Source organism: Amblyomma mixtum, chromosome 7, assembly GCF_055824585.1.
Source record: "Amblyomma mixtum isolate Tamu chromosome 7, ASM5582458v1, whole genome shotgun sequence".
NCBI lineage: Eukaryota > Metazoa > Arthropoda > Arachnida > Ixodida > Ixodidae > Amblyomma > Amblyomma mixtum.
The window spans coordinates 44,204,324-44,228,152 of NC_143018.1; the positions used below are offsets into that span (position 1 = coordinate 44,204,324).

The 23,829-nt window shown below is 46.6% G+C and overlaps 2 protein-coding genes across 4 annotated transcripts in view; one reads left to right on the forward strand and one right to left on the reverse strand.

The window, feature by feature from the left end:
- Nucleotides 1–13,157, forward strand: part of LOC149335837 (putative E3 ubiquitin-protein ligase ariadne-2) — a 49,377-nt gene extending 36,220 nt beyond the window's left edge. For all 3 annotated transcript variants that reach the window (XM_089552403.1, XM_089552404.1, XM_089552405.1), the window contains one exon: nt 1,759–13,157. In XM_089552403.1, coding sequence (XP_089408529.1) covers nt 1,759–1,827 — 69 coding nt within the window. In that variant the 3' untranslated portion in view covers nt 1,828–13,157. The remainder of the gene's footprint in view (nt 1–1,758) is intronic.
- A 2,792-nt stretch (nt 13,158–15,949) lies between these two features.
- LOC149335838 (pre-rRNA-processing protein TSR2 homolog) lies at nt 15,950–17,799 on the reverse strand. The gene is made up of 5 exons (XM_089552406.1): nt 17,712–17,799; nt 17,424–17,514; nt 17,225–17,316; nt 16,757–16,909; nt 15,950–16,142 (listed from the first exon to the last, which is right to left on the reverse strand). Exons 1-5 carry the CDS (start codon nt 17,775–17,777, stop codon nt 16,002–16,004), a joined length of 543 nt encoding a protein of 180 aa, XP_089408532.1. The 5' UTR covers nt 17,778–17,799; the 3' UTR covers nt 15,950–16,001.
- Between the last annotated feature and the right edge of the window lie 6,030 nt (nt 17,800–23,829).

Consider the following 23,829-nt stretch of genomic DNA (forward strand, 5'->3'; position numbering starts at 1 on the left):
ATTGAATTTGGCTTAAATTAGTTGGTTAATTTGACCTGGTGACAGCAAGGCTACTTTTGCTGAAAATGGAGAAGCTAGACAAGGGCAAAAATTAAGGGGGGACATGGCTCTCAAAGCTACTATTTGTAAAACCTTCGACCAAACTTGGTGAAATTTGGCATTATTGTTCAGTTTCTTGCACTGATTTCAAATGTCTAATTATTTTTTAATGTGCTAATTAGTTATGAAGATAAATGAAATTAATGGTTCATAATTTGCAGAAACGATGAAAAAATAACAGCACTACAGAAATTGATATTTACATATGGCCAGGTACTAGAAAGCATAAGGAATACAATGTTAGAAGTACTTTTTTGATGTAACAAATATTAGCGGTGCTGTAGCAATTCAAAGTTCACTGTTCAAAACAAGAGTACCCTGTTCTCTGATCGAGAGCAGAAATGCAAAATTTCAAAGCATAAATTCTAAAATGTGTTCCTAGCATTGTGTTCTACGCTCCTTGAAGGCCGATATATTTCCACCGCAAATTAGCAGGAAGTCTGAAATTGGTGTTTTGAGAAAACTGTCAGGAAAAAACAGGAAATAAATATCAATACCGATCAGTCTGCGATATCTGCCACCAAATACCTGCTATTATTCAGGAAACAGTTCACGCGCATACTACTCATTGCTTTTGCACTGTTTTTGTGTGGAATTTAGCTGATAGTGATCCATAATTATAAATTGATTGGCCAAAGCACTGATCCATGAGATGGGAAAGTTGGTGAATTAAAGGAATATCAGCTGTAGATTTCGAAAATGTAATTTTTAAAAGTATTTTTTTTTTGCGATATTTTTGCCTCCAAGAGCCATGTTTGTTCCCCCTTAAGACTGGTATCACGGCCCCCCCCCCCCCCCCCCCTCCCTCCCCAGAGGTTGCTTTCACAAGCGAACTGTGGTAAGGCCAAGTAGTTTTTATTTGCAGATGGTGGAAAAAACAGCGCAAACTAAGACAGAAAACACAGAAAAGAGGGGAGACACTACAAGCGCTTGTAGTGTCTCCCCTCTTTTCTGTGTTTTCTGTCTTAGTTTGCGCTGTTTTTTCCACCATGAATTCACACCAACTAGCCCAAATGTCTGCTTTGCTACAGTTATTTGCAGATCTTGGACCATCACCATCCACCAGCAGCTAGTGATCTCGGGCTGCATAATTCTGTCATCATTGTCATGAGTTAGGAATGAGTGGCAGGAAAAAAAAAAAATCCTTTTCAGCTCCAAATTTATCAGCAAAAGATACATCTTTTGCTGCTGGATGAATTTTTTGTGCATAGCCTTAAGATCCCAACCAATCTAATTTTACTAAGAACAAAAATTGATGGAATTATCCTCAGCGTTTCTTTGTGACAAAATTCCCTTTCTCCTTTTGTTTATAAAGAAGAAGAAGAAGAAGAAGACTTTATTTCCATCATGTACAGTACACAGATGGAGGACGACGGAAAAAAGCCGTCAATAGGCGGCTTGACGAGTCCGTCGCCCCACTTAATGAGCAGCGTTTGGTCAACAGCAATCAATTCATACAGTCAAACAAAAGAAAATGAAAGCACTTGATCAGTGCAGAACAGAGGCAAAACAGAGTGGTCCGAAAAATGAAATAAAAGTAAGGTTATCTGTGTACTCCTTACAGTGCTTTCTTCGTTTGACTACAATAGGAGGCGTTATGCTGTTGCAAACAAAAATGGTAACGAACATTGCTGTGCCATGCTCTGGTTGCTGTTTCAGGAGCTCGAAAACCAGATGGACGTCGCCGAGAAGAGGCGTTCGATTCTCCTCAAGGAATTCCTCTTCTAGTGGGGCCAGAACGGGGCTCTCTAGTCACTTGTGCACTCGAACACGTGGCCGCTGCTCAAGTGTACGGGCACACCTGAAAGTGAAGCACAGGACTGTTTTTTTGCACTAGGACATTTCACTAACGAAGTAGTGGCCAACTTGCTGCGAGCAGATGGGCCGTACCTCATCATTGCCATCATCGTGTCTTTCATCTTCGCCGTTGTTTTATTCTATGCGCAAGGAGCAAAGCTAGCTGCGACTTGGTTGATTCCTGCCTGCCCAGTTTAAATTGTGGTGGCATTGATGTGTGTCGTTAGCTCGTTTGTACACTTCTGTGCCTGCCAAACCATGGGAGAGGAGGGGAAGGGGATCGTTGCTTTTGTTGTTCAGTATTAGCACTAGGTGGCACCACCGCTTTCACTTAAAGTGGTGTCCCCTGGTGGTGCTTCTGCACAACATGATATACGAGCATGCACAGGCTCCTTCGCAGTTTACACTAGAGTAGTGGAATACGAAAGCTCGACCTGGAAAACAAATATGAAACATAGAAATGACAGGGAATTGAATAATTCTGAATAGGTCAGCCATGGATACTGATTGCATAAATTACAAAACACACTTTTTCCTCTACACATGGGCCTTGGAAAGACACAGATCTACTGCAAAAAAGTACATTTCACTTATGATCACCACACAGTTGTTTATTACACCTTTGAGAACACCAGACATAATGCAATGGTCGTCATCATCATCAACAGCCTGACTACACCCACTGCAGGGCAAAGGCCTCTGCCGTGTCTCTCCAATTTACCCTGTTCTTTGCCAGCTCGGCCACCGTATCCCTGCAAACTTCTTAATCTCATCAACCCACCTTAATTTCTGCTGCTCCTTGCTGCTACGCTTGCCTTCTCCTGGAATCCACTCCGTCACCCTTAAGGACCAGCGGTTATCTTGCCTTCGCATGACGTGCCCTGCCCAAGCCCATTTTTTCCTCTTGATTTTGACTAGGATGTCATTAACCCCCGTTTGTTCCCTCACCCACTCTGCCCGCTTCCGGTCTCTCAACTGGTTTTGCTGGTGTCAAGCGCTCCCTGCCGCCTTTTTTCCCCAGTTCGAGACGCCTCGCAGCCTTTCTTCTCCTGGTGAGAGCCTTCTCGGTACGGCTCATGTTTTGCCCATCAGACCACACACACATGCACTTATGACATAGGGGAGGTGCCGCGGTGACTCAGTGGTTATGGCGCTCGGCTGCTGACTCAAAAGACGTGGGTTCGATCCTGGACACGCCAGTCGAATTTCGATGGCAAAATTCTAGTGGCCCGTGTACTGTGCGATGTCAGTGCACGTTAGAAAAAACCCTAGGTGGTCGAAATTTCCGGAGCCCTCCACTACGGCGTCCCTCATAGCCTGAGTCACTTTGGGACGTTAAACCCCCATAAACCAAACGAAACTTATGACGTAGGCCAGGAGAGGTCTACTTCCTCCAAGTACTTGGTGTTCTCGTATGACTTGCAAGGTGTTGCCCCGCTTTCCATGATCGCGCCTGTTGCGGCCCCATGGGCAAAATCGTCCACTTTGAACCGGTTGTGTTCGTGTCGAGCGCTCCCCACCGCCTTTGTTCCCCAATCTAAGTTGCCTCGCAGCCTTTCTCCTCAGTACAGCGCGTTGTGGTTGTGCTCATCGGACCAGAAACATGTGCGCTTATGATGTAGGCCGGCAGAGGTCTATTTCCTCGAAGTCCTTGATGTTCTCGTATGGCTCACAAGGAATTGCCCCTCACCCCACCGCGAAGGCACACAGAGAAATGACCACCAACTGGGCGAGCTTTTGTGCTGACCGAGCAGCCCCCGAAGGCATCAGGTTTTGGTGACGTGTACACAACTGCCGTTTGAGAGGGGTGGATTTCTCCCTCATGTGAATCCGGCTTAGAGTGGAGAGGGGGATTTCCTCTCTCCACCTTTCCGTCTACTAATTGAGGCTTCAGACTGACAAATGGACGGACAGATTTTCGCGACATGGGGGATTTAATGCTGATGCATTAAAAGTATATACAGTCAAGCCCACTTATAACAATACTGGTTATAACAATATATTGGATATAACAATGGTCAGTCATGGCACCAACAGCTTTGCCACGTGTTCTATGGTAAAATAAACTGCTTATAGCAATGCTGTCATGGCACATTATTGGTTATAACAATTAAATCTGGTAATTGAGTGTCAACCATTATAGAAAAAAAAAACAAGGAAATGCTACAACCACACCAGCAAAACCATGTTTACAACACAAAAGCGCACATAAAGGGGGGCCGACCAATGGACTAAGCTGGCGCAGCAACGCCCCGAAAGCAAAAGAGGCAGGCGTCATCGCGTCAGGAGAGCTGCTGCATTGCTGTGTTGGCTATGTGCGCCATGCATACCCCCAATCAGTCGGTGCAGTGCGCGTGCATGCAGCCAGCGCAGTTTTTCTCTTGTCAGCTGTCACCGCACCCTTAGTTCTGCATGCTTCTTGAATTTCCCATAAGAATCACTTCCGGAAAGACGGCTTGATTCCTGTGACGTGGAGGTGCGCGAAGCTCCCGGTGGCGCAGTGATGGCGGTGCTTTGGTCATCGGTGAATGGTGAACATTGTTCCGCTTCCCTGAAGTTCGAATTAACGAACTTTTACAGGCATTAGAACAATCAAACCCCTCCAGGTATTTACTATCAATAAATGCGGTGAAGTTTGTCATCTTTTCTTTTTTTCGGCACAACCCTGTTATAACAATTATTGGATATAACAGTGGCATTTCCATGGCACTTGAATATTGTTGTAAGTGGGCTTGACTGTATAACAGTTTGACATCATGCTTGTTTGACAAGTGAGCTCACTGAATGAAATGAAACGAAGCATTGTAAGCTGCTCATCATGTTCTGCCAGATTTCAGAGCTTGCTATTGGAAAGATGCGCTGCTGTGCATTGCTTCTAAAGTGCAACAAGTCAGCTTGCAAAATGGGCAAAGACTAGCAGTTCGTTCTGTAACGTTAGTCGAGTGGTATTCCTTCTTAAATATTGCTTAAGAGCGGTGCTTATAGTTGATGGCATTAGTGTTCTTTCGTAAAAGTGATATGAAGAGCTGAAGTTGGAGAAGCTGTGGGTAGTGTGACATTGCGGGTGGCTGGCAGGTGCTTCCGTGAAATGCCGCTGCGGTGGCTCAGTGGTTATGGTGCTCGGCTGCTGACCCGAAAGACGCGGGTTCGATCCCGGCCTTGGCGGTTGAATTTCTTTGGAGGAGAAGTTCTGCAGCCCGTGTACTGTGCGATGTCAGTTCACGATAAAGAACCCCAGGTGGTCGAAATTTCCGGAGCCCTCCACTACGGCGTCTCTCATAGCCTTAGTCGCTTCGGGGCGTTAAACCCCATAAACCAACCAACCAACCGCTTCTGTGAAATGGGGTTAACCACGACATCATGGCAATTGGCCAATGCGATTAGCTGAAGAGGCTTTTTTAGGGAGTACTTGCTGCTGTGTTCTTGAGTTGTATCAAGGCTACAGTGAAACTTTGTTCTGTTTTCTTTTTTTTCTTGCTAATACCAAACTTTTGTCTGTGGATATGCATTGGCATGCAAATGTGCGTTTTTTCACACATGCTAGCAATGGACTCGAAAAACAAGGCGAACTGCACTTTTGTGACAAGAGCGAGATCATATTGAACTATCGAACACTGTTCAGCAATACCACCGTGGCTTACCATGAGTTCAAGTGCATATGAATGAATGTGATTTTACTAGCCATCACGTTGTTTTTAGTTCTCGGTCGTGTGCCATTCATGGATTTCATTTTGCACTCGCAGGTTGCATACTGTAACATAAATCAGTGTGCACATTACATATTTTTTTTTTTAGTATGGTACTGAATCAGTCTAGTTTTGTTTGTTTACTGCAAACATACTGTTTTGAAAAAAAGTGTCATTTGCCTTATCTTCCCCTGAATTTTTTTTTCATACAGAACACACATTTAGTTTGGTATTTGAAGGTATTTTTTCTTCATATTCGTATTCTATTTGAAATTCCGATATTTGCACACCCTCTACTGTCAACCTGTCTGGTGCTGCTTTACAACAGTGGTGACAAAGCTTTGTTGGTGCCCTTAGCAAAGAGACTGTGCTCACTTTGAAAGTCAGCGCACCTCAAGAAGACTAGCTGTTTTGGCAGGTACCGAAAGGTATAAACGAAGCTGCGCATATATTTTGGCGGAAGAAGCATTCTGGGAAGCAAGCATGTTGCCTCAGTGAGCTATGTCCCCGCATTCTTAAAGGGGACGTTGAAACACTCTTGGTAGAGTCGCTGGATAAGTTTTCAGAGTACCGCAAACCTCCCCTCCCAGTCACCGGATTTGGAAGCTTCATGGCTGGTCGTGACCGATGTTTCCAGCTCTAATCTTATCCATGTGCCCTGTTTATCAGCCTTCACAACATCATTATAAGTGACTAAATAAACTTCTGCATTGTTGTCACTGCTAACTTCCAAGATAATGTGAAGAGCCACTCATAAACGAGAAACATTTACTTTTGTGAGTCTTTGAAGCAACGTTTTGTGCATGTATGCGGGTCCTAGGTGAAAGCCCAGAGGCTTTGGATTGGATTGGAAAACGTTTATTGCCAGCACTGAGCCCTAGTGGGCATTATACTAGGTGGCATCGAGCCCATGGCTCTCGGCGACCCTGTGAGCCCACTCAGTGGCCCGGACTTGCGTCAACGGGTCTGAGCTGGCCAGTATAGCCTCCCACCGCTCTAGAGAAGGGACTGGTAGTAGGTCCGCCGGTGGCGGCGCCTTTTTGCAGCTCCATAAAATGTGGTCGTATCCGGTTATCTCGCCGCATTGCTTACAAGTCGGATTGTATTGTGTTGGATACATGTGCGCTAGTGTCGACGGGCTAAAGAAGGTTCGCGTCTGGAGCCGACGCCACGCTACCTCCTGGCTTTTGTCGAGCTTTTTGTCTGGTGGCGGATAGATCCTCCTTTCCAGTTTAGACTGATTGGTGTATTCGTGAAAGGATATGAATGCATCTCTCATGAAATTTGGGGACTCAACCCGGCTCACTGCTTGGCTGACATAACCTCAAGCTATACTGTGAGCCAACTCGTTTCCCCTGTTCGCCGAGTGTGCCGGAACCCATATTAGTTCCACCTCTCTTTGGTCCCAGTCTTTATGTCTTAATATTCGTTCTGCCTCCTGGGAGATCATACCCCGTGCGAAATTGTTAATAGCCACCTTGCAGTCGCTAATTATGGTGACTGCTTTGGTGCTGGCCATTGCCATGGTGATAGCCGCTTCCTCCGCTGTCCCTGAGTTTTTTGTTTTGACCGAACCGGCCGTTAATATTTCACCCGAGTCATTCACGCCCACGACCACAAAGTAGTCTCCTCCTTTGTATTCCACCGCATCTACGTAGGCTGTGTATTCTGAGCCTTCTAGCTTGGCTTCAAGGGCCTTTGCTCTGGCTCTCCTCCTGCCTTTGTGAAAAGCAGGGTGCATATTTTTTGGAATTGGTTTAGTAGGGAGTAATTTTCTCACTTCGGTCGGCCGCCGTGGTGGCTATGTGGTTATGGTGCTCGGCTGCTGACCCGAAAGACGCGGGTTCGATCCCGGCCGCGGCAGTTGATTTTCTTTGGAGGAGAAATTCTAGAGGCCCGTGTACTGTGCGATGTCAGTGCACGTTAAAGAACCCCAGGTGGTCGAAATTTCCGGAGCCCTCCACTACGGCGTCTCTCATAGCCTTAGTCGCTTTGGGACGTTAAACCCCATAAACCAAACCATCACTTCTGTCGGTCATTTTGCCTGCGAGTTTCTTTCCGGAATTCTATCATGTAATCCTAGGTTGCTCAGGATCTTCCTTTCCAGGGGTGAGGTCGCAAGCCTCCTTAATTATGCAAATATATGTGCCTCGCATAGTTACGTGGTGGTGTTGTAGATCCCCAGTTCAAGAAGTCTTGCCGTAGGAGTGCAGTGGGGCAGACCCAACACTGCTTTATATGCCTGCCTTAAGACCCCGTCTATTTTGTTCTGTTCTGCCAGCCAAGCTAGAGGTAGGGGATGGCGTAAACTATTCTGCTTATCACGAAAGCCTGAACCATTCGGCAGAGATCTTTCTCTTTGACTCCCCGTCTTTTGTTAGCTATTCACCTTATGAGTCTGGTTGTCATGTTAATTGTCGACTTAAGTCTGTTTGCAGAGATCTTTCTCTTTGACTCCCTGTCTTTTGTTAGCTATTCACCTTATGAGTCTGGTTGTCATGTTAATTGTCGACTTAAGTCTGTTTATTGTCTCTGTGTTCTTTCTGTTGTCCTGTATTATAAGTCCTAGGACCGTGATTTTGTGAACTCTGGCTACCAGAGTCTCATTTACCAGTACGAGAATGTCGCCTGCGTTGGTATCGCGTTTGCTAGCCCCCTGGATCACCAGAAGTTCAGATTTGCTTGGCGAGCATTTTAACCCTGCCCATTCCGTGTATTCCTGGACAGTATCGATCCCCTGTTGGAGATTTTGTTCTATTTCCCCATTGTTTCCTGTGTGCGTCCATATTGTTATGTCGTCCGCATATAGCGACGGTTTATGCCTTCGACAGTCTTCAATACATACATACATCTTTATTAACTCTCACAAGGTTACATGAGTAACAGAGGAGACATGAGTAACTCATAAGGTTACATGAGTAACACTATTGCCTGTTACATGAGTAAAAGGCAATAGTGGCGGTAGGTTCTTCAACACCAGGTTGAGTAAGAAAGGAGAGAACACTGAGCCCTGCGGGGTGCCCTTGTCTCCCAGCTTAAAAGTTTTCGACTTGATGTCTCCTAGATTTATTTCTGCTGTTCTATCGGTTAGAAAGTCCCTAACGTATTCGTCGGTCTGCTTTCCAGGGGCAGTCTCCGCCAGATTAGTTAGTGTGACCTTGTGTTTGACATTATTGAAGGCTTTATGTAGGTCGAGGCCCAGTATAGTTTTGCCTTGACGCCCCCTTTGTTGGGCTGGTCTATGATGTCTGCTTTGAGCTGGATCATGACGTCCTGCGTGGACAACTTGCTCCTAAAGCCTAGCATGTTTCAGAAAATACCTCCCTTTTCTCTGCGTAGTCCTGGGGTCTGTTTAATATCACATGTTCCATCAGCTTCCCCAGGCACGACGTTAGTGATATCGGCCTGAGGTTGCCCACTTCAAGTTTCTTCCCGGGGTTTGGAATAAAGATCACTTTGGCATGTTTTCATTCTTAAGGTAGACTACCTCGCTTCCATATTTCATTTAGGTAGTCTGTGACCGCGGTGACCGAGACCAGATCTAAGTTCCTTAGCATTTTGTTGGTTACCCCATCTGCCCCCGCTGCCGACGTGGTTCTTAGTTGACTCATTGCTCTCCATACCTCCGCTATCGAGATTTCCTCATCTAGCTGTGTGTTCTCTGCTCCTTGGTAAGCTGGAGGTGAACCCCCTTTGTCTGTGTTAAGGTATCTGCTCTTCAGTTCCTCTATTATGTCTGCGGCCGTTCCCTGGTATTTGTGAACCAATCGTTTCAGCTGCCCTTGTGCCGCCGACTTTGTTTGTCCTGGGTCTAGCAAGTGGCGAAGAAGATGCCACGTGTTCTTGCACCCTAGCTTCCCTTCATTTCATCACAAATTTGTCCCCGGTGTTGACGCTGAAGCTCGTTTGTGTAGTCTTCTATCTATTTTTCGAGTGTCGATATTCTCTTCTCTAGCCTTCTATTGTGTTTCTGTTTTTTCCCTCTTCACGAGGCTCTCGTGGGCTTTCACATGTGGGCCAGCCTCGAGTCTGTGATGTCATGTCCAGTGGTTGGTGTCTCTCTAGTGTGTCTGTTTACGTCTCTTTTGAGTGTCTCAACCCATTGATTTAGATCCGATAGCTCCCTCGGAGCGGTTCTGTCCCGGACTTTTCGGAGAGTGTCCCAGTCTGTCAGCTTTGTTTCGCGTAGCTTCCCCTTCATGGGCCTGGTTTGTGTTTCAATCTCTATGATGTAGTGATGGCTACCCAAGGTGTGTCCTGTGTTTGATCATCTCTCACCCTCTAGGTCTTTGCCTAGCGTCAAGTCTGGGTACATGTCTACGCTGACGCTATTGCCTATCCTCGTGGGGTCTTGCGGAATGTTTATTAGTGTGAGCCTCAAGTTTTGGATTTCTGTCCATAGTTTGTTTCTCTTAGGGGAGGCCATCCGATATCTCCATGTCGGATGCGGGGCGTTGAAGTCCCCCGTGATTACTAGTCCCTTCTTATAAGGTATTCTAATGGCTTTCTGTAATAGGTCCGCCAGCCCTGTGCCCCGGTTTCTCGGTGAGTTGTATATATTCAGAACTAAAACACTGTTGTCCCCTTTTGTGTTTGGGATTATTTCTAACATCATGTAGTCCTCGCTTGTGTTTTCGAGTGCGTCAGATTTCTTTGCACCAGCGTGGCCGTGAATGACTTGGGTTTGCGCTCCTTTTGCACTTCTAGCGGGGTGTACACGGCGTAGTCATTTAATTTGACCGTGCCGCTTGCCTCTTGTAGCATGATTATGTCCGGTGTGGTTATGCTTTTTTGAATGTGTGCCTGCAGGTTCCATCTTTTTGACGGGAAGCCTCTTTAGTTCCACTGCCAGATTTTAATTTGTTGGCGAGCAGCCATGACGTCCTATAGAGGCTGGTGCTGCGGTTGCAACGAGGGGAGGGTGTTGCCGGCAACAGGGGGAAGCTTGGTTTCTATGTTTCCTAGTTGTTCCAGAATTTGCTGGAAGCAACCCGTGGTTCGTTCCCTGAACATGACGAATTCCGCCGTCAGATTGTCAGCACGTTCGGTTATTTTGTCTACCCTAGCGATAGGGCATCAATCCTAGCGGCTTGAACATCAACCCACTTCAAGAGCGTGTTCTTGTCCGACCAAACCTAGCTGTCGGTTTTAGCCGACACATCCTCGTTTGAACTTTCTGTTGCCTTTTTGGGAGTACTGTCTTCTGTGTTTCCCTCTCTGGGTAGAGGTCTTTTCACGGGGACTCAGGTGTCCGTATCCATCGCGTTTTGAATGTCTCCCCCGTCGTTGGCGTCATGCGGGGGCGCCTGCCTCGCGTTTTGCGATTGTTGCAAAGATGGTTTTGCGACTACCTTCGGCTGTTGTGTGTTACTGCTAATGAGTTTCCTCATCTCCGCCATTTCCTTCTTTATGGTGTCTAGCTCTCTGTCTCTCTTAGCGAGCTGCTCTACCAGTTCCTTCTCCCGAGCGGTTTCCCAAGGGGAGGTCCTGCCTGACCAGCTCACCTTTTTGCCCGTGTTTCTGTTCTTGCTTAAGCCTCTGCATTTACTCGTGCTGCTGTCTCTGTCAGGACCCCGCCTCCGGGCCCCGGTAATGGTGGGAAGGAGCTCGATCTGCTTCTCCCTTGGTGGCCTAGGCGGGTGCCGCTGTGGTCCCTGGTCTTCGATCTTGATTGGTGTCCAGAGTCATGTTGCCCCTGGTCGTTCTTGGCATTATAGGGTTCTTTCTTGGCCAGCCGATACCTGCAGTTCCTGCTGCCGGTGTTGTGTGCCCCCCCCCCCGAATACGATGCATTCGGGCTTGCATGTAGGTAGTTCTCCCTCCGGTGGGTCTGGATGGTCTTCGAGCCCGCCGCTTTATATGAAGTCCTTGCAAAGCATAGTGTTTGCTGTTATGGCAACATCAAGCCATGGCAGCCATATTTCTTCCAAGCCTGACGGCGCGGGGAAAAGGAACGCAGTACTCTGAAAACTTATCTAGTGGCTCCGCTTGATGGCCTATTTCCTCATTTTTCCTTTATTCCCTTGAAGAGCACTGTTGCCGCCCCCCCCCCCCCCTTCTTTTTTTTGCCGGTACAGCAAAATTTGAGAGCAGAATTCACCATTTCTCCTCTCCTTCTTCCACTTAGCCAAAAATACTAAGATGAGAGGGAAAGTTTTTACAGACAACTGACATCTCTGATGAAAGCTGTTTTAGTGTGCCTAAATGACTACGGTGAGAATTTCCTCGGCCTCTGTTTTGTCAAACTTGAGTGTTTGGTTCATCTCAAGCGCGTGAAAGACCTGTCTAGTGAAAAGCAGCATCATCGTGGATCCATCAGCATGTTCCAACGGCATGTTCCAAGAAGGCCTACGCATTGTCTGCATGGTACAAGATGTTTGAAAATGATGCTAGTACCAACTGTAGAAGCGAAATCATCGCTACAAATGGATATTTGCACCCCGGAGATGCTATTTGTTGCCTGAAAAGTTCTCTTTGCAACCTGTGGTGTTGGAAAGCTTGTCCCTCTAAATGCTTTTGGTGGCTGCAAAATGAGCTACCACGATTTCGAATAATCTGCTTCATTGTGTTTGGGCTTGCTGGGCTTGAGTCGTATTCGCATGGTGGAGTAAACTGCTTGACGAGTTGCGACAGTTTGGGAGACGCCAAGTGACTTATTGAAACAGCCTGGGCCTAGATTTAAGCCAAGGACTAGGCAAAGATGTTCTCTGGATAATGCTTTGAAACTGCGCCGAAGGCTAGCATGGTTTAGTTCAGCTTCCTTCCTTCACCATCTGACCCCTTACCAACCCTCTTATCCTGTGAAACGGGGTCTATGAAATGCTTGGGTTCTTAGATTTTAGTGTTCCCTGAGCACCTAAATCCGTGATTGCCTCAAGCACCACCTTTGTGTTACTTCAGTTGGGGGCAATCTCATTGTGATTGCTTATAGCAGACTTGTCATGCTACTGCCAGTCATTACCAATCAGGGCATTTTCTAAGGGGCCATTGCATGGCTGAAAAGATTATGAGCCCCTGGTCTGGAACAATGTCGCAGAGCCAACTGCACGGTTTGGCGAGATGCAGGCTAGAAACGGCAAGCGCGTTAGGTGTAGGCAGGATTAAGGCAATACCGAAAGGCATTATGGGAGACGAGACTAATATTTAAATGTAGTGATCATGCTTCTTCTCTATACTTTTGTCGCTTGCGGTTTTGCAGGATGAAGAGGGTTTTTCTAACTTGAATGCAACCTCCGTAAGAAATCCTGACAGACGGAGAAACCGTGCCAATATGAACGACTGTGTCGGGATCTGTTTTGTAGGCATTTCTGTGAGTGCGTGTGTTTTGATGGCCAAGCCCAAATCGCGATGTCAAGCACTGTTTGAAAGAGAAGGGTAGTTGTTTGAATACTGTTGAGATGGGCACGCTACACTTGTTGCAGGATGAAGAGCTGGCATTGCAGATTTTTTTTTTCCTTTTGTCTAGTGATCTCGTTGCACGTTTTCTTCTTTGTACAGTTGTATACATATATATGTATATACATATAGGTGGTACTATATACATAATTACAAATTAAACAAAGTTGCTTCTTGTACTTGTCTGCGTGTTTCTGTAATGGCTGCAACACATGCACACACCTGCAAACCGTGTAGGTGCCATTTTTTAAAAAGGAAGTTGCTTGAGTACTCACATGTCGACTTCAGCATTGCCCTCACAGACAGTGTCAGTGGAAGGTTTAAAACTGCCATTGGTTAACGACTACTTCGGACACCTCAGTTGTCAATGCTGCACTCGTAACGGAGCACAATTCCTTTCCCTCTGCGAATAAAATGACTATTAAAACCACTTCACAACTACGTTTTAACCTTGTTTCCACACAATTATTGCTAGTTTTGCTCCAAACTAGCGAGAAACTCTTGCCATGCATAAGTAAAGCAAGAGCACTGAACACTCCACTGGTTAATTTATTCCAGGAGTGGAGTGTACAGAAAGCAAATTTTAGTTAAAACCAGGGTAAATACTTCCTATGCAGAAACTTGCATCTTTTCCATAGTACTGTTATCAGTACATGCATCACAGGCTTTGTGTACTGCACAGACTATGGGTATTGTATCGGCACAGGCATGTGAAAGCATTCAGTAGGGGCTACACTGGCCACTTGTGCAGTTGCTGCATATGGTATAACAGCTCACAAATACTGTGAAGTGTCAGTAGTTCAGGCACTACCATATGTTAACCTATGATTGTCCTGACCTTAGCGCACTGTGTAGGCAAGTGAATAGGTGAAGCATCTGCTGATCACCACGACTTATATAAGAGCAGTGGAAGTGAATCGATGCATTAGCTGCCAGTGAGACAATCTAATTGCCAGGTTCAACGTCCTTAATTGACATGGGGGCCAGGAGGGACACCATAGTATAGGGCTCTGGTTAAATTCAGACCGCCCGGGGCTCTACATGTCCCTACGTCGCACAGCAAATGGGCGCTTTTGCATTTCTCAAAATGCGGCTGCCGCAGAAGGGATTCGTCCCCATGACCTTGGGATCGATAGCCAAACACCCAAGTCCACGTGGCAAGTACGATGGAAATGCTTGAGAATTTGATAGACAACTGGAATATTTCTGCAAGAGGATGTGCGACCAGCAAACGTTTATTCCTGTCCCAAATGCCCTTGTATCTGTGCGGACCTGGCCCATTGCCTCTTCTATTGCCTGGCTGCTCAGCAGTCGGGTTCCTGCCCCCCACCTTCTTTATCCATCACCACCTGGCTCAACTGGCTTGGCGCTGAAGGAAAGGAAGAACAGCGACTTCTGGTCGCCCAGGCGGTCGACATGCTCGGCCTGTAAATTATGGCCGAATAAAGGTCTTGTACTACTACTAGCATTCCATGTTGGAAAAGATGTGCAGCAAAGGCATCTCAAGCCAAATGTTTGCAGTAACGTGTATGTTTACGTAAATGAATGGTGTTTTACAGCAAAGGCAGGAATGTTCTGCACAGAAAAGTATATGTATCAAAGAAATGAATACTGTATATACCCACTAGCTTGAATGAGTGCCTTTTCATATGTCGGTGGTAGCGATGCAGCTCAATGGCTGCACCTGCAGTCCTGAGGCAGTGAAGAGCCAGCATGTGCATAAAACACCAATCAATTATACAGCCTCTACTACTAAATGCAGTGATTGTTACTTGTGTTGCTGTACCAGCGTACCGTCGGACTCGATACCGACCTTGCGGCAATAATAAAAAAAGTTACACTTCCAGAAATGAGAGCGCAATTAATTGATGTGGTTATTTTGATTCTGCTTAGACTCTGCACTTTGACTACAAAGCCAACAGGTTCCAGGAAGTGTAACAAGATCAGCCTATAAGTTGACGCCCTTTAAACTCTTCCCTTACCACACCCATTGTTGACTTTGCGCACGTTTCGGAATTTTCTGCATTACTTATGGGCACGCTGCATATCTGGCTTGTAGTAAGAGAAGAAAGGTTTGTTTTTGATGTAGTTTTCTTTTTTCCCACTAGGCGACGCTTTTTTTACCGCGTTGTGAACGCGGAGCAGTGCTCATTGCCTGCTAACGATGACTTCGCCGCTCAACTTCAGAGCCGTCCATGTTACTTAAGGGCATGTTGCATTACCTGGCTGATATTCAGACCAATCAAGCTTAGTTTTCAATGTAATTTACCCCCCACCGGAAGGCAGCATTTCTTTAACGCACTCCCAAGACGCGGTGGTGTCAGAGTTGCTTGGCAGCCACCGCATGCGCTCCAAAATGTCGCAAATCTCGGGACTCCCACTTTTTCTGTGATTGGGTTGATCAATGACCCGAGCAGCAGTGAGTCTGAAGATGCTTTTCTTTGGTATTCAGTTCCGGATATTGGCTACCATGGAAACCATTCTGGAACACAGGCAGCCTCACTCCGGTGCCCAACTATAGGGTTTCCAGGTTTTGTAGAAAGTACTATTCAAGATAGAACTGTTTTTTTTTTTCACAGATAGTGCCCATTAAAACAGCAAACATTCTGCATATTTCAGAAAATTCTTAATTTTTTTTCTTTTTAAATACAGGCGTGCCTTTACAAGTTCTGCTCTATTTTTTCCTAAAATTTTGTTTTTGACAAATTTATGTCATAGCACGCAATTTGTTATTCAAACTTATATGCCTAAAAAGCATATTTATTTAGCTTTATTTTCATGTATTGCATAAAATTTTAAAAGCGATAGTTTCTACAGAAAAAAAAAATATTGGAACCTAAAATAAACGGTCATTTTCCCCACGGTAAGGAAAGTTCAAACAGCTCCTCAATGTAGAGCTTGTTCATGCAGACATATAAAGCTGAGTTGCCACACATTTCCATATTGGTACTGAAGATGACAAACAATGTAGCTCCAAAAAAAAATGCACAAGACATTTAATATTACAAAACTTATTGACAGTGCTTATGTTCTCCTTCCATGTCTGACCACCGTCCAACCGTCTTCATCGGGCTCCTGTCTCCGCGACTGTTGTTGCCGGCTTGGCCCAGGTCCATTCAACTGAAGATCTCCTAGCTGTGATGACACCTCTGTGTTGATGTGATTCTGAAAGTACAGAATGCGATATGTACCGCAAATCAGGCATGTGTAACATTAAATATAAATGCTGCAAACGTAGAAAAAAGCACTCATTTCTTGTAGAAATTAAGTACAATGATGGACTGCATTGCACACGGTAGCTCTGTCTGCTTCATTGCTTAGCAAAATAAAATAGCCACGTTCGTTATGCACTGTAGAGACCTTTCGGAGGTGCCCCACTCTTTGTCTTCAAACTTTTTCTTTTGTACAAGTTTGAACACTCCTGCAATTACGACACTTACTTACTTTTTGCTAGATTTCTCCACAAACCCTGTGGAATGGCACTTAAGAACGTCAGATTAAAAATATGTACACGAAACACAAACCATAAAGAGGAATGAACAAAAATGCAGCCGTGCCTTCACAATTATGAACCTTCCTTAGACTAAACTTGCAATGATATGCTGCTTTCCACAACAAAGACCACGTGATTTGTTAAAATGAACTGCTTGGGAAATCAAACAAAATATAAAGCGATTCACGTCACGTTGAGAGGTACTGCACACTTCACGGCCAATTATTATATTGGTATATGTAATCAAAAGTATGTTTAGGGCATTTTATGCACCAGAATGACTTGCCTGCATTTCGGCTTCATCGTCACTGTCATACTCGCCAGCAATAGGTACACGAAGTGTCCTTGTAGGTGGTAGCCTTTGGGAGAGTGACTGCAAGATTTCATTTTCCTTGCCTTCTTTGCACATTTGGTAATGCTTGCACAATAAGGCAGATATCTGCGGAGAACATGTAAAGAGCATATGACAACACTTCTGTGTGCACAGTGCTTCCGAATTGGACTGTAATGACAAAAAAAGCAATCAAACCATAAGAAAGCGAACGTACTGCCTGAAATCCTAAATATTCGTTTCGGTTTTACTCTGCATACGACGAACCTGCATGCTCGCACAAGGAAAGGTATTGCCAAAATATGCAGTAACCATTAGTTTAAGTGTGTCTAATACGATTAGATACTGAACCACACGCAAGAAAGGCTTGGTAATTTAGCAGACAGAGTCAACGGGCTAGCGCAGATGTAGTACATTTTATACCTGGCCTAAACTGCCGTCTTCGATGATGGTGTCGAATTCGTTGTCAATTATCTCTGCTATCAAGTCCGCCACTTCATCGGGGTGCAGATTACCTGCGAAAAACAAAAAGCAAGACGATACAGCGACGTTCTTCCGCTTGCATACACAAATAATAGATGGTTTCTCTGACACGCCGCCGACAGGTGCTACTACTACTGACCGTTTTCGGCGAAATATTGTTCCAGGACGCCGACTAGCCACTGTTCTTTCTCTCGCGCTTGAGGGCCGCCCATGCCATTTTCAATCGCAACCTGAGAAATGCAGCCGGAACGTTAATACGCTGTTTGGAGTCGTATGAACTGACTCGCTGTAACGTCACGGCTCAGATTCACACGATTGCTGAACATCTGCAGTCACAGATGCAGGCTTCTCTGTGAACATCTTGTTTATCGTGTGTATAGATCGTTACACCTCGTACTGCTGGTAAAAAAATTTGAGTGAGGCATACCTGGAGACCATGCCAATCGCCAATTAGCGTTTTGACGGACACGTGAAATGCGCTTTCGGACGCCATGTTTACCGTGCTATGTCACGACCTACTGTGTAATGGGTTATACAGTAGGTCGTGATGTTGACGCTCGTGCTGCCACCTTACGCAAAAGAAAGTTTCAGTTTCGATATATCGAGGTGAGCAGTTTCGGTTACGCTCGTTCATCGGCCGAGTGCACCGGGGCATCGAGACAGTCTAAACCGTACATTTGTAAAAATAAAATATAAAGCATGAGTCTTGCTACAGCCTTTTTTATCCTTCACGGTTTGTTGCAGGTGCACTGAAGGTACTTTCCCTCTCATATTCTTATTACTACCGATGCCTCACAGTTTCGCGAAAAAACAGGTGTGGTAATTTTTTTCCCTTCAATTGGGTTGGTCCTTTTCTCTCCGTCTTCCCGACTGGCCGAATTATTAGCAGCAATCTTAGCCTTACGTAAATTAGAAACTGCTGTTTCCCAAGTCATGGTTATGACGGACTCTGTCTATTTGCTCTTTATCCTCACCCACGGCCATCTCATATCTAAATGTCTGGTTCTCAAAGACTAGGTCTACGCAAGTATTTAGCGATTTTATTGGATTCTAAAACATTTATTGCGTCGAGAGCAGGTTGCAGGAGACACGCACCAGATGGCCGCTAGCCCATGGCTGGCGGTGTCCTCATTGGCCCGCTCCATTGCCCGCACTTGAGTCTTGGGCAGGGTTGCCAGGTTTGGCTACTTTGCGCCAAATTGGCTACTTTTAGGACCGCTTGGCGACAAAAATTTGAACTTGGCTACTTGGCTACTTTTTGGCTACTTTTGAAATCGAAGTTAGGGCTGTAATGGACCTCTTTTTCTGCCAATGATCCATGCATCTTTGCTTGAGTGCGTGAGAATGCCTTACGCGAACACCATTATTCTGCGGTGCCAGTCTTTTTGTTGCAATTTTGCTTGTAATCATGTCCTAGACTTAAAATACTCCTCGCTCCTGTGTTCACTGGCTCCTGCGTTCTCCCAAGCGAGATTCCGCCTCCGCTATGCAATGCTGATATGTAGGTTTCCTTAGAACCAGCAATAAGAAATGTCCCATCTCCATTCACTCAATGCGCTTCAGCTAAATAAGGATGTGAATTGCTACCTAGCTGATATACCTTGTTTCCTCAGTTGGATACTGGTTCAAAGCGCGTTGATCGGCCACACATGCTAGCCCGACATACAATTGGATGATGCTGAGAATTACAGTCTTGGTTAAAATTTTTCAGGGCAAATAGGGTTTCCTTTTAGCCGATTACAGAAGAACGGGGAAGAGCAAAAGGCTTTGAAACGCGATGACGAAGGCTCTTCGTATCGTACAGCGATATCCCGAGAGCCATGAGCTCCCCAGTATACGGCTGAAAAGGAAGCCATGTGACCTGAAAAAATTTGACCCAGGCTATGCTTTCTATGCCTTCAGAACATATGAACTGCATGTGGCGATCAGTATATTTTTGCAATATAAAGCTGAAAAAAGATCACAGGAGAGAAACGGAAAAAGAAATAGGCGCATCAAATCAAACCCTTGTTTACGGAGCAGTGAAGAAATTTCATGCAAAAAACAATGCCAGTCATGCCATATATATATATATATATATATATATATATATATATATATATATATATATATATATATATATATATATATATATATGAATTAAAATTGCCACGGCTGTGGCTTAGGAACACCAATTATTTCTTCTCTGAAAAGAAGAAAAACTGTTCTGATTACTTTTCCCACACTTTCTTTCCCTTCAGAAATTCCTCGCGCGTTTCCGTGCTTCTGTCCCATGTTCATGTATTTCCTTTCATTTGGTTTGCGATGCTTTTGTAATTCAGAGTTATTCGCATTCACAATTACCCTGCGTCCTACAAGAATTATATATTTCTTGCGCCCTTTATGCTTCTGGTGACGCTTTTCTGCAACCTTGGCGCTACTTTTGGCTACTTTTGACACTTCGGCAGCTGGTTGGCTACTTTTCTGGCTACTTTTCAGCTTTTTGTGGCTACTTTTAAAATTTAGGACCTGGCAACCCTGGTCTTGGGGTCAGAGCTGACCAGCACGGCCTACCACCGCTCGGGAGAAGGGAGCTTTATAAACTCCGCCGGAGGCGGATAATTTGCGCAGTTCCACAGAATGTGATTTATGGCAGTTTTGGTCATCCTGGCCAGGGTACATGAAGGCAAGCACTGCCAGATTCGAGCGTGTTTGCAGTCGGCGCCAGCCATGGCGCCAGCTAACTTCCTGCGCTTTTGTTAACGATTTGTGGGAAGCGGGATATGCGCGCCTCTCCAGCCTAAGGTGGTGGGGGATGTAATGAAATGAGATCAACCCGTCCCTTGCGAAATTCGGGTCGGAGGGCGCGCTCACTGCCCTGTCGACGAAACCTCGGGCTTGCTCGTGAGCCGCCTGGTTTCCCGGATTAGAGACGAGTGGGTCAGGACCCAGATCAATCCAACTTCTCTAATCGGAATGGGGGTGTTTTGAAGGATGTTGAGTGAGGTAGATGTGATACGGCCCCTCGCAAAATTGCAAATGGCTGTTTTGGAGTCGCTGAATATAATATCAGCACGCGTGTTCGCTATAGCTAAGACTATTGCCGCTTCCTCCGCCGTCTCGGAGGAGGGGGTTTCTATCGACGCGGCCGCCAACGGGGCGCCGTTCCCGTTCACCGCGACCAGTGCGAGCACTTTTCTCGGGGTTTGTTGGTATTCCGCTGCGTCCACGTACTCCACGCTGTCGCGTCGGCCGTATTTGGGCGCGAGCCGATCGCTGTGCGTCGGCCTTCGAGGTGCGCGGGGTGCATGTTCTTGGGTGGGGGGTTAATCCAAAGAGCTTTCCTGATGTGCGTGGGTAACTGCGTTTTCGCGTCCCTCTTTGGGAGCTGTTCGCACATTTTTAGTCTGTATAGGATGGCCCTGCCCGCGCTCGTACGAGTGAATATTCCGTGCTGGGAAACGAGGTGCGCCTTGCACAGCTCCGCGAGAGTGTGAACCCCAAGGGCCAGCAACCTTTCCGTGGACGTACTGTGCGGGAGCCCAAGGGCCACCTTGTAGGCCTGCCGGATTGTAGCTTCGACCTTGTCTCTTTCCGCGAGCTGCAGTTGCAGGTAAGGGAGGGAGTAGACGACCCTGCTCGGCACGAAAGCCTGCATAATTAAGTCGGCATAGATCTTTCTCTTTCATTCCTCGTCTTTTGCTAGAGATCCGTCTGATTAGCCGCACAGTCTGATTGACCATGGCCGTGAGTCTGTTGATTGTTTCGGTGTTCTTGCGATTGTTCTGCATGTGCATGCCCCGTATATGCGTATGGTTTGGACCTCCTTGACCGGAAGTCCTTGCACATATACATTCAAAGGGGTCGGCGGGGTCAGGTTTGCGTTTCTACCGCGTGGCTTGGCCCTAAGAACCAGCAGTTCCGATTTCGAGTGAGAACATTCAGGGCCCGCTCCCGACGCGTAAGTTTCAATTATAACAACAGCCTGCTGCAGGGTATCCTCTATTTGGCCGTCATTCCCAGTGGTTACCCGCAGGGTGATGTGGTCCGCGTATAAGGTGTGCTGCAGCCCTGGCAAGGCGGCGAGTTTTGGGGGTAGTGTAATGAGTGCAAGGTTAAAGATAAAAGGCGAGAGCACCGAGCCTCGTGGCGTGCCTCGGCTTCCAAGAGGAATGGGCGCCGATTTGAGGCCACCTCATGCAAGCTCTGTGGTGCGCTCGGATAGGAATAATCGGACGCAATTGAATGTCCGTTCTCTCGGGTCTATTTTATAGAGGTTCGTGAGGATGGCCTCATGTGAGACGTTGTCATAGGCCTTGTTCAGGTCCGACCCGAGCACTGCCTTCGTCCCGGTTCCGCGTGGAGGGTCCAACACGTCCTTCTTAAGCTGGAGCATCACGTCCTGAGCGAGCAAGCTAGCCCTAAAGCCAATCATTGTGGGAGGAAGTATAGGTCACGGTCTTCCACGTAATTTTGCCATCGGTTAAGGATGACATGTTCCATGGGTTTTCCGATGCGAGACGTGAGGGAGATGGGCCGCAGATTCTCAATCGAGAGTTTCTTTCCCGGTTTGGGGATGAAGGTCACCCGTGCATGTCTCCATTCCTGGGGGATCTCGCCTTCCCTCCAGTACGTGTTCATTAGGTCTGTCAGAGCCGCGACAGACTTGGCGTCTAGGTTTCTGAGCGTCTTGTTCTTGTTCGACACTCCGTCCGGTCCCGCCGCGGAGGTGGTACGGAGCTGACACAGAGCAAACAAGACCTCGGCATATATATGTCTGCGTCCAGGGTCTCATTTTGGAGGCCCTTGTATGCGGGTAGGGGGTCTGTATGCGACGTGTTCAGGTAGCGTTTTTGCAGTTCGGCGAGTAGCTCTGCGTCTGTGCCCTAGCCTCTACGCCCCTACAGTTCAAGTAACAAGGTGCGCGAGAGCAAACTTAGAGGGTGAAAAACCCGTGGTAATTGGGCTTATCGATCCTTTTCGTGCTTTTGCGTTGCGTTGTAGCTTGCTTTGCAAACCTCACCACCACCCTCGACTAGTTGTTTTCACGGCCTTGCCAATAGCTTGCACGAGTGTATACGGGCTTCAATACGCTTAGAAGGGTCAGGGTTCGGGCTAGTGGGTAGTCAACATGAGGATCCATCGCTCACAAAGCGTGCATGTCAGCCCCAGAAAAGTTGTCCCGCATGTGTGAGGACACATGTCCCGATGAGCAGGAGAGGAACGTCTGCTCTGTACGGCACCCTTTGTAAACTGCACCGATAACGTTGTTTACAGGTTGCACTTTCATGTGGCAAGTTGTATACTGGACAGGCCGGTGCCTCAATAAGCGACTCAGCGAGCACTACAGAAACGTTAGATGTGAGGGACCAGGTAATTTGGCTCGTCACTGCCGTGGTCACAAGTGCGCGCCTAAGTTCGATGAGTGTTCAGTAGTTGGAAAAAAATAGTGATCAAAAAACAAGGGAGATAATTGAAGCAGCGGCGATGGAAAAAGAGGGATTGGAAAATTGCGTTAGTGATCCTTCGGTGTCATTATCAAAAAAGGACTTAGCTTTCTGGGATTCAAGGCAGCGGGCGATAGTGGGAAACGTGCTCACTGATTGGTGGCTTGCATTGTGTTTTTTCTCATTCCTGACACGTCATGAACTTGACAAGATAATCGTTGTTAGTCTTCTGTACCTGCACCTTACGTGATCTTTATAAGGTTGTCCGCGCCAAATAAAGATCGTTCAGTGGAAGTCTAGCGCTTGTGTTAATTGTGTCCCTTCAATTTTGTGCGCTATGGATCATCATGTTCAATACGCTGTTGCTCCACATTTTAGGCGTGCACAGGAAGGGGGGGGGGGCAGAAATTCTGTCTCCTATTGTTCCCTGCTACCAAGGTGTTTGCCTCCAAGGTGGATAGAGGGGCTCTTAAGCACATTTGACAGTCCTCAGCTTGGTAGGGTTGAGGACTTAAGTTCCTCCCACACTAGTGAGATTAAAGCCCCTGAGTGTACAAGAGGAGCCGCGCTGCAGGGCTCAGAAGTACATCCCTTGGGCTATATACTTTTGACAAAGACTGTACGTAGCTGTGTCGGTCTCTACTCCGGGTTCAGCTGTTAGCGCCACTGAGACTTCTCTCCCCTCTTGCGACTATCACAGTGGCGTACGCACCTCTTTCTTGCCCCCCCCCCCCCTTTTTTTTTTTCATTCTCAACCTCCTTTTCTGAATCTCAACCCCCTTATGTTCGAGTCTTTGCCGTCTCTTCTTTTCCCCGCACTCTCTTCTTCCTTGTTCTTCTTTCCAATGGGCACTTAAACTCAACTGGACGTCCACAGGACACCTCAGACGTCTCCAGGATGTCGAAAGGAGTTTCAGTGTCCATTATGATTACTGGGGCGCACGCGTCAGCACCAACACCCGCGCCTCCGTATCAAACTACAGTAAAGGCCTAGACGGGAAAACAGCGGCTAGAATATTAGCCACAGAAAAAGTATTAGAACAGATCAATATTCTTTGGGTGCCGGCACAGGCCGGAAACAAAGAAAATGAAGCAGAAAGCGGACATGGTGGTCCGTGG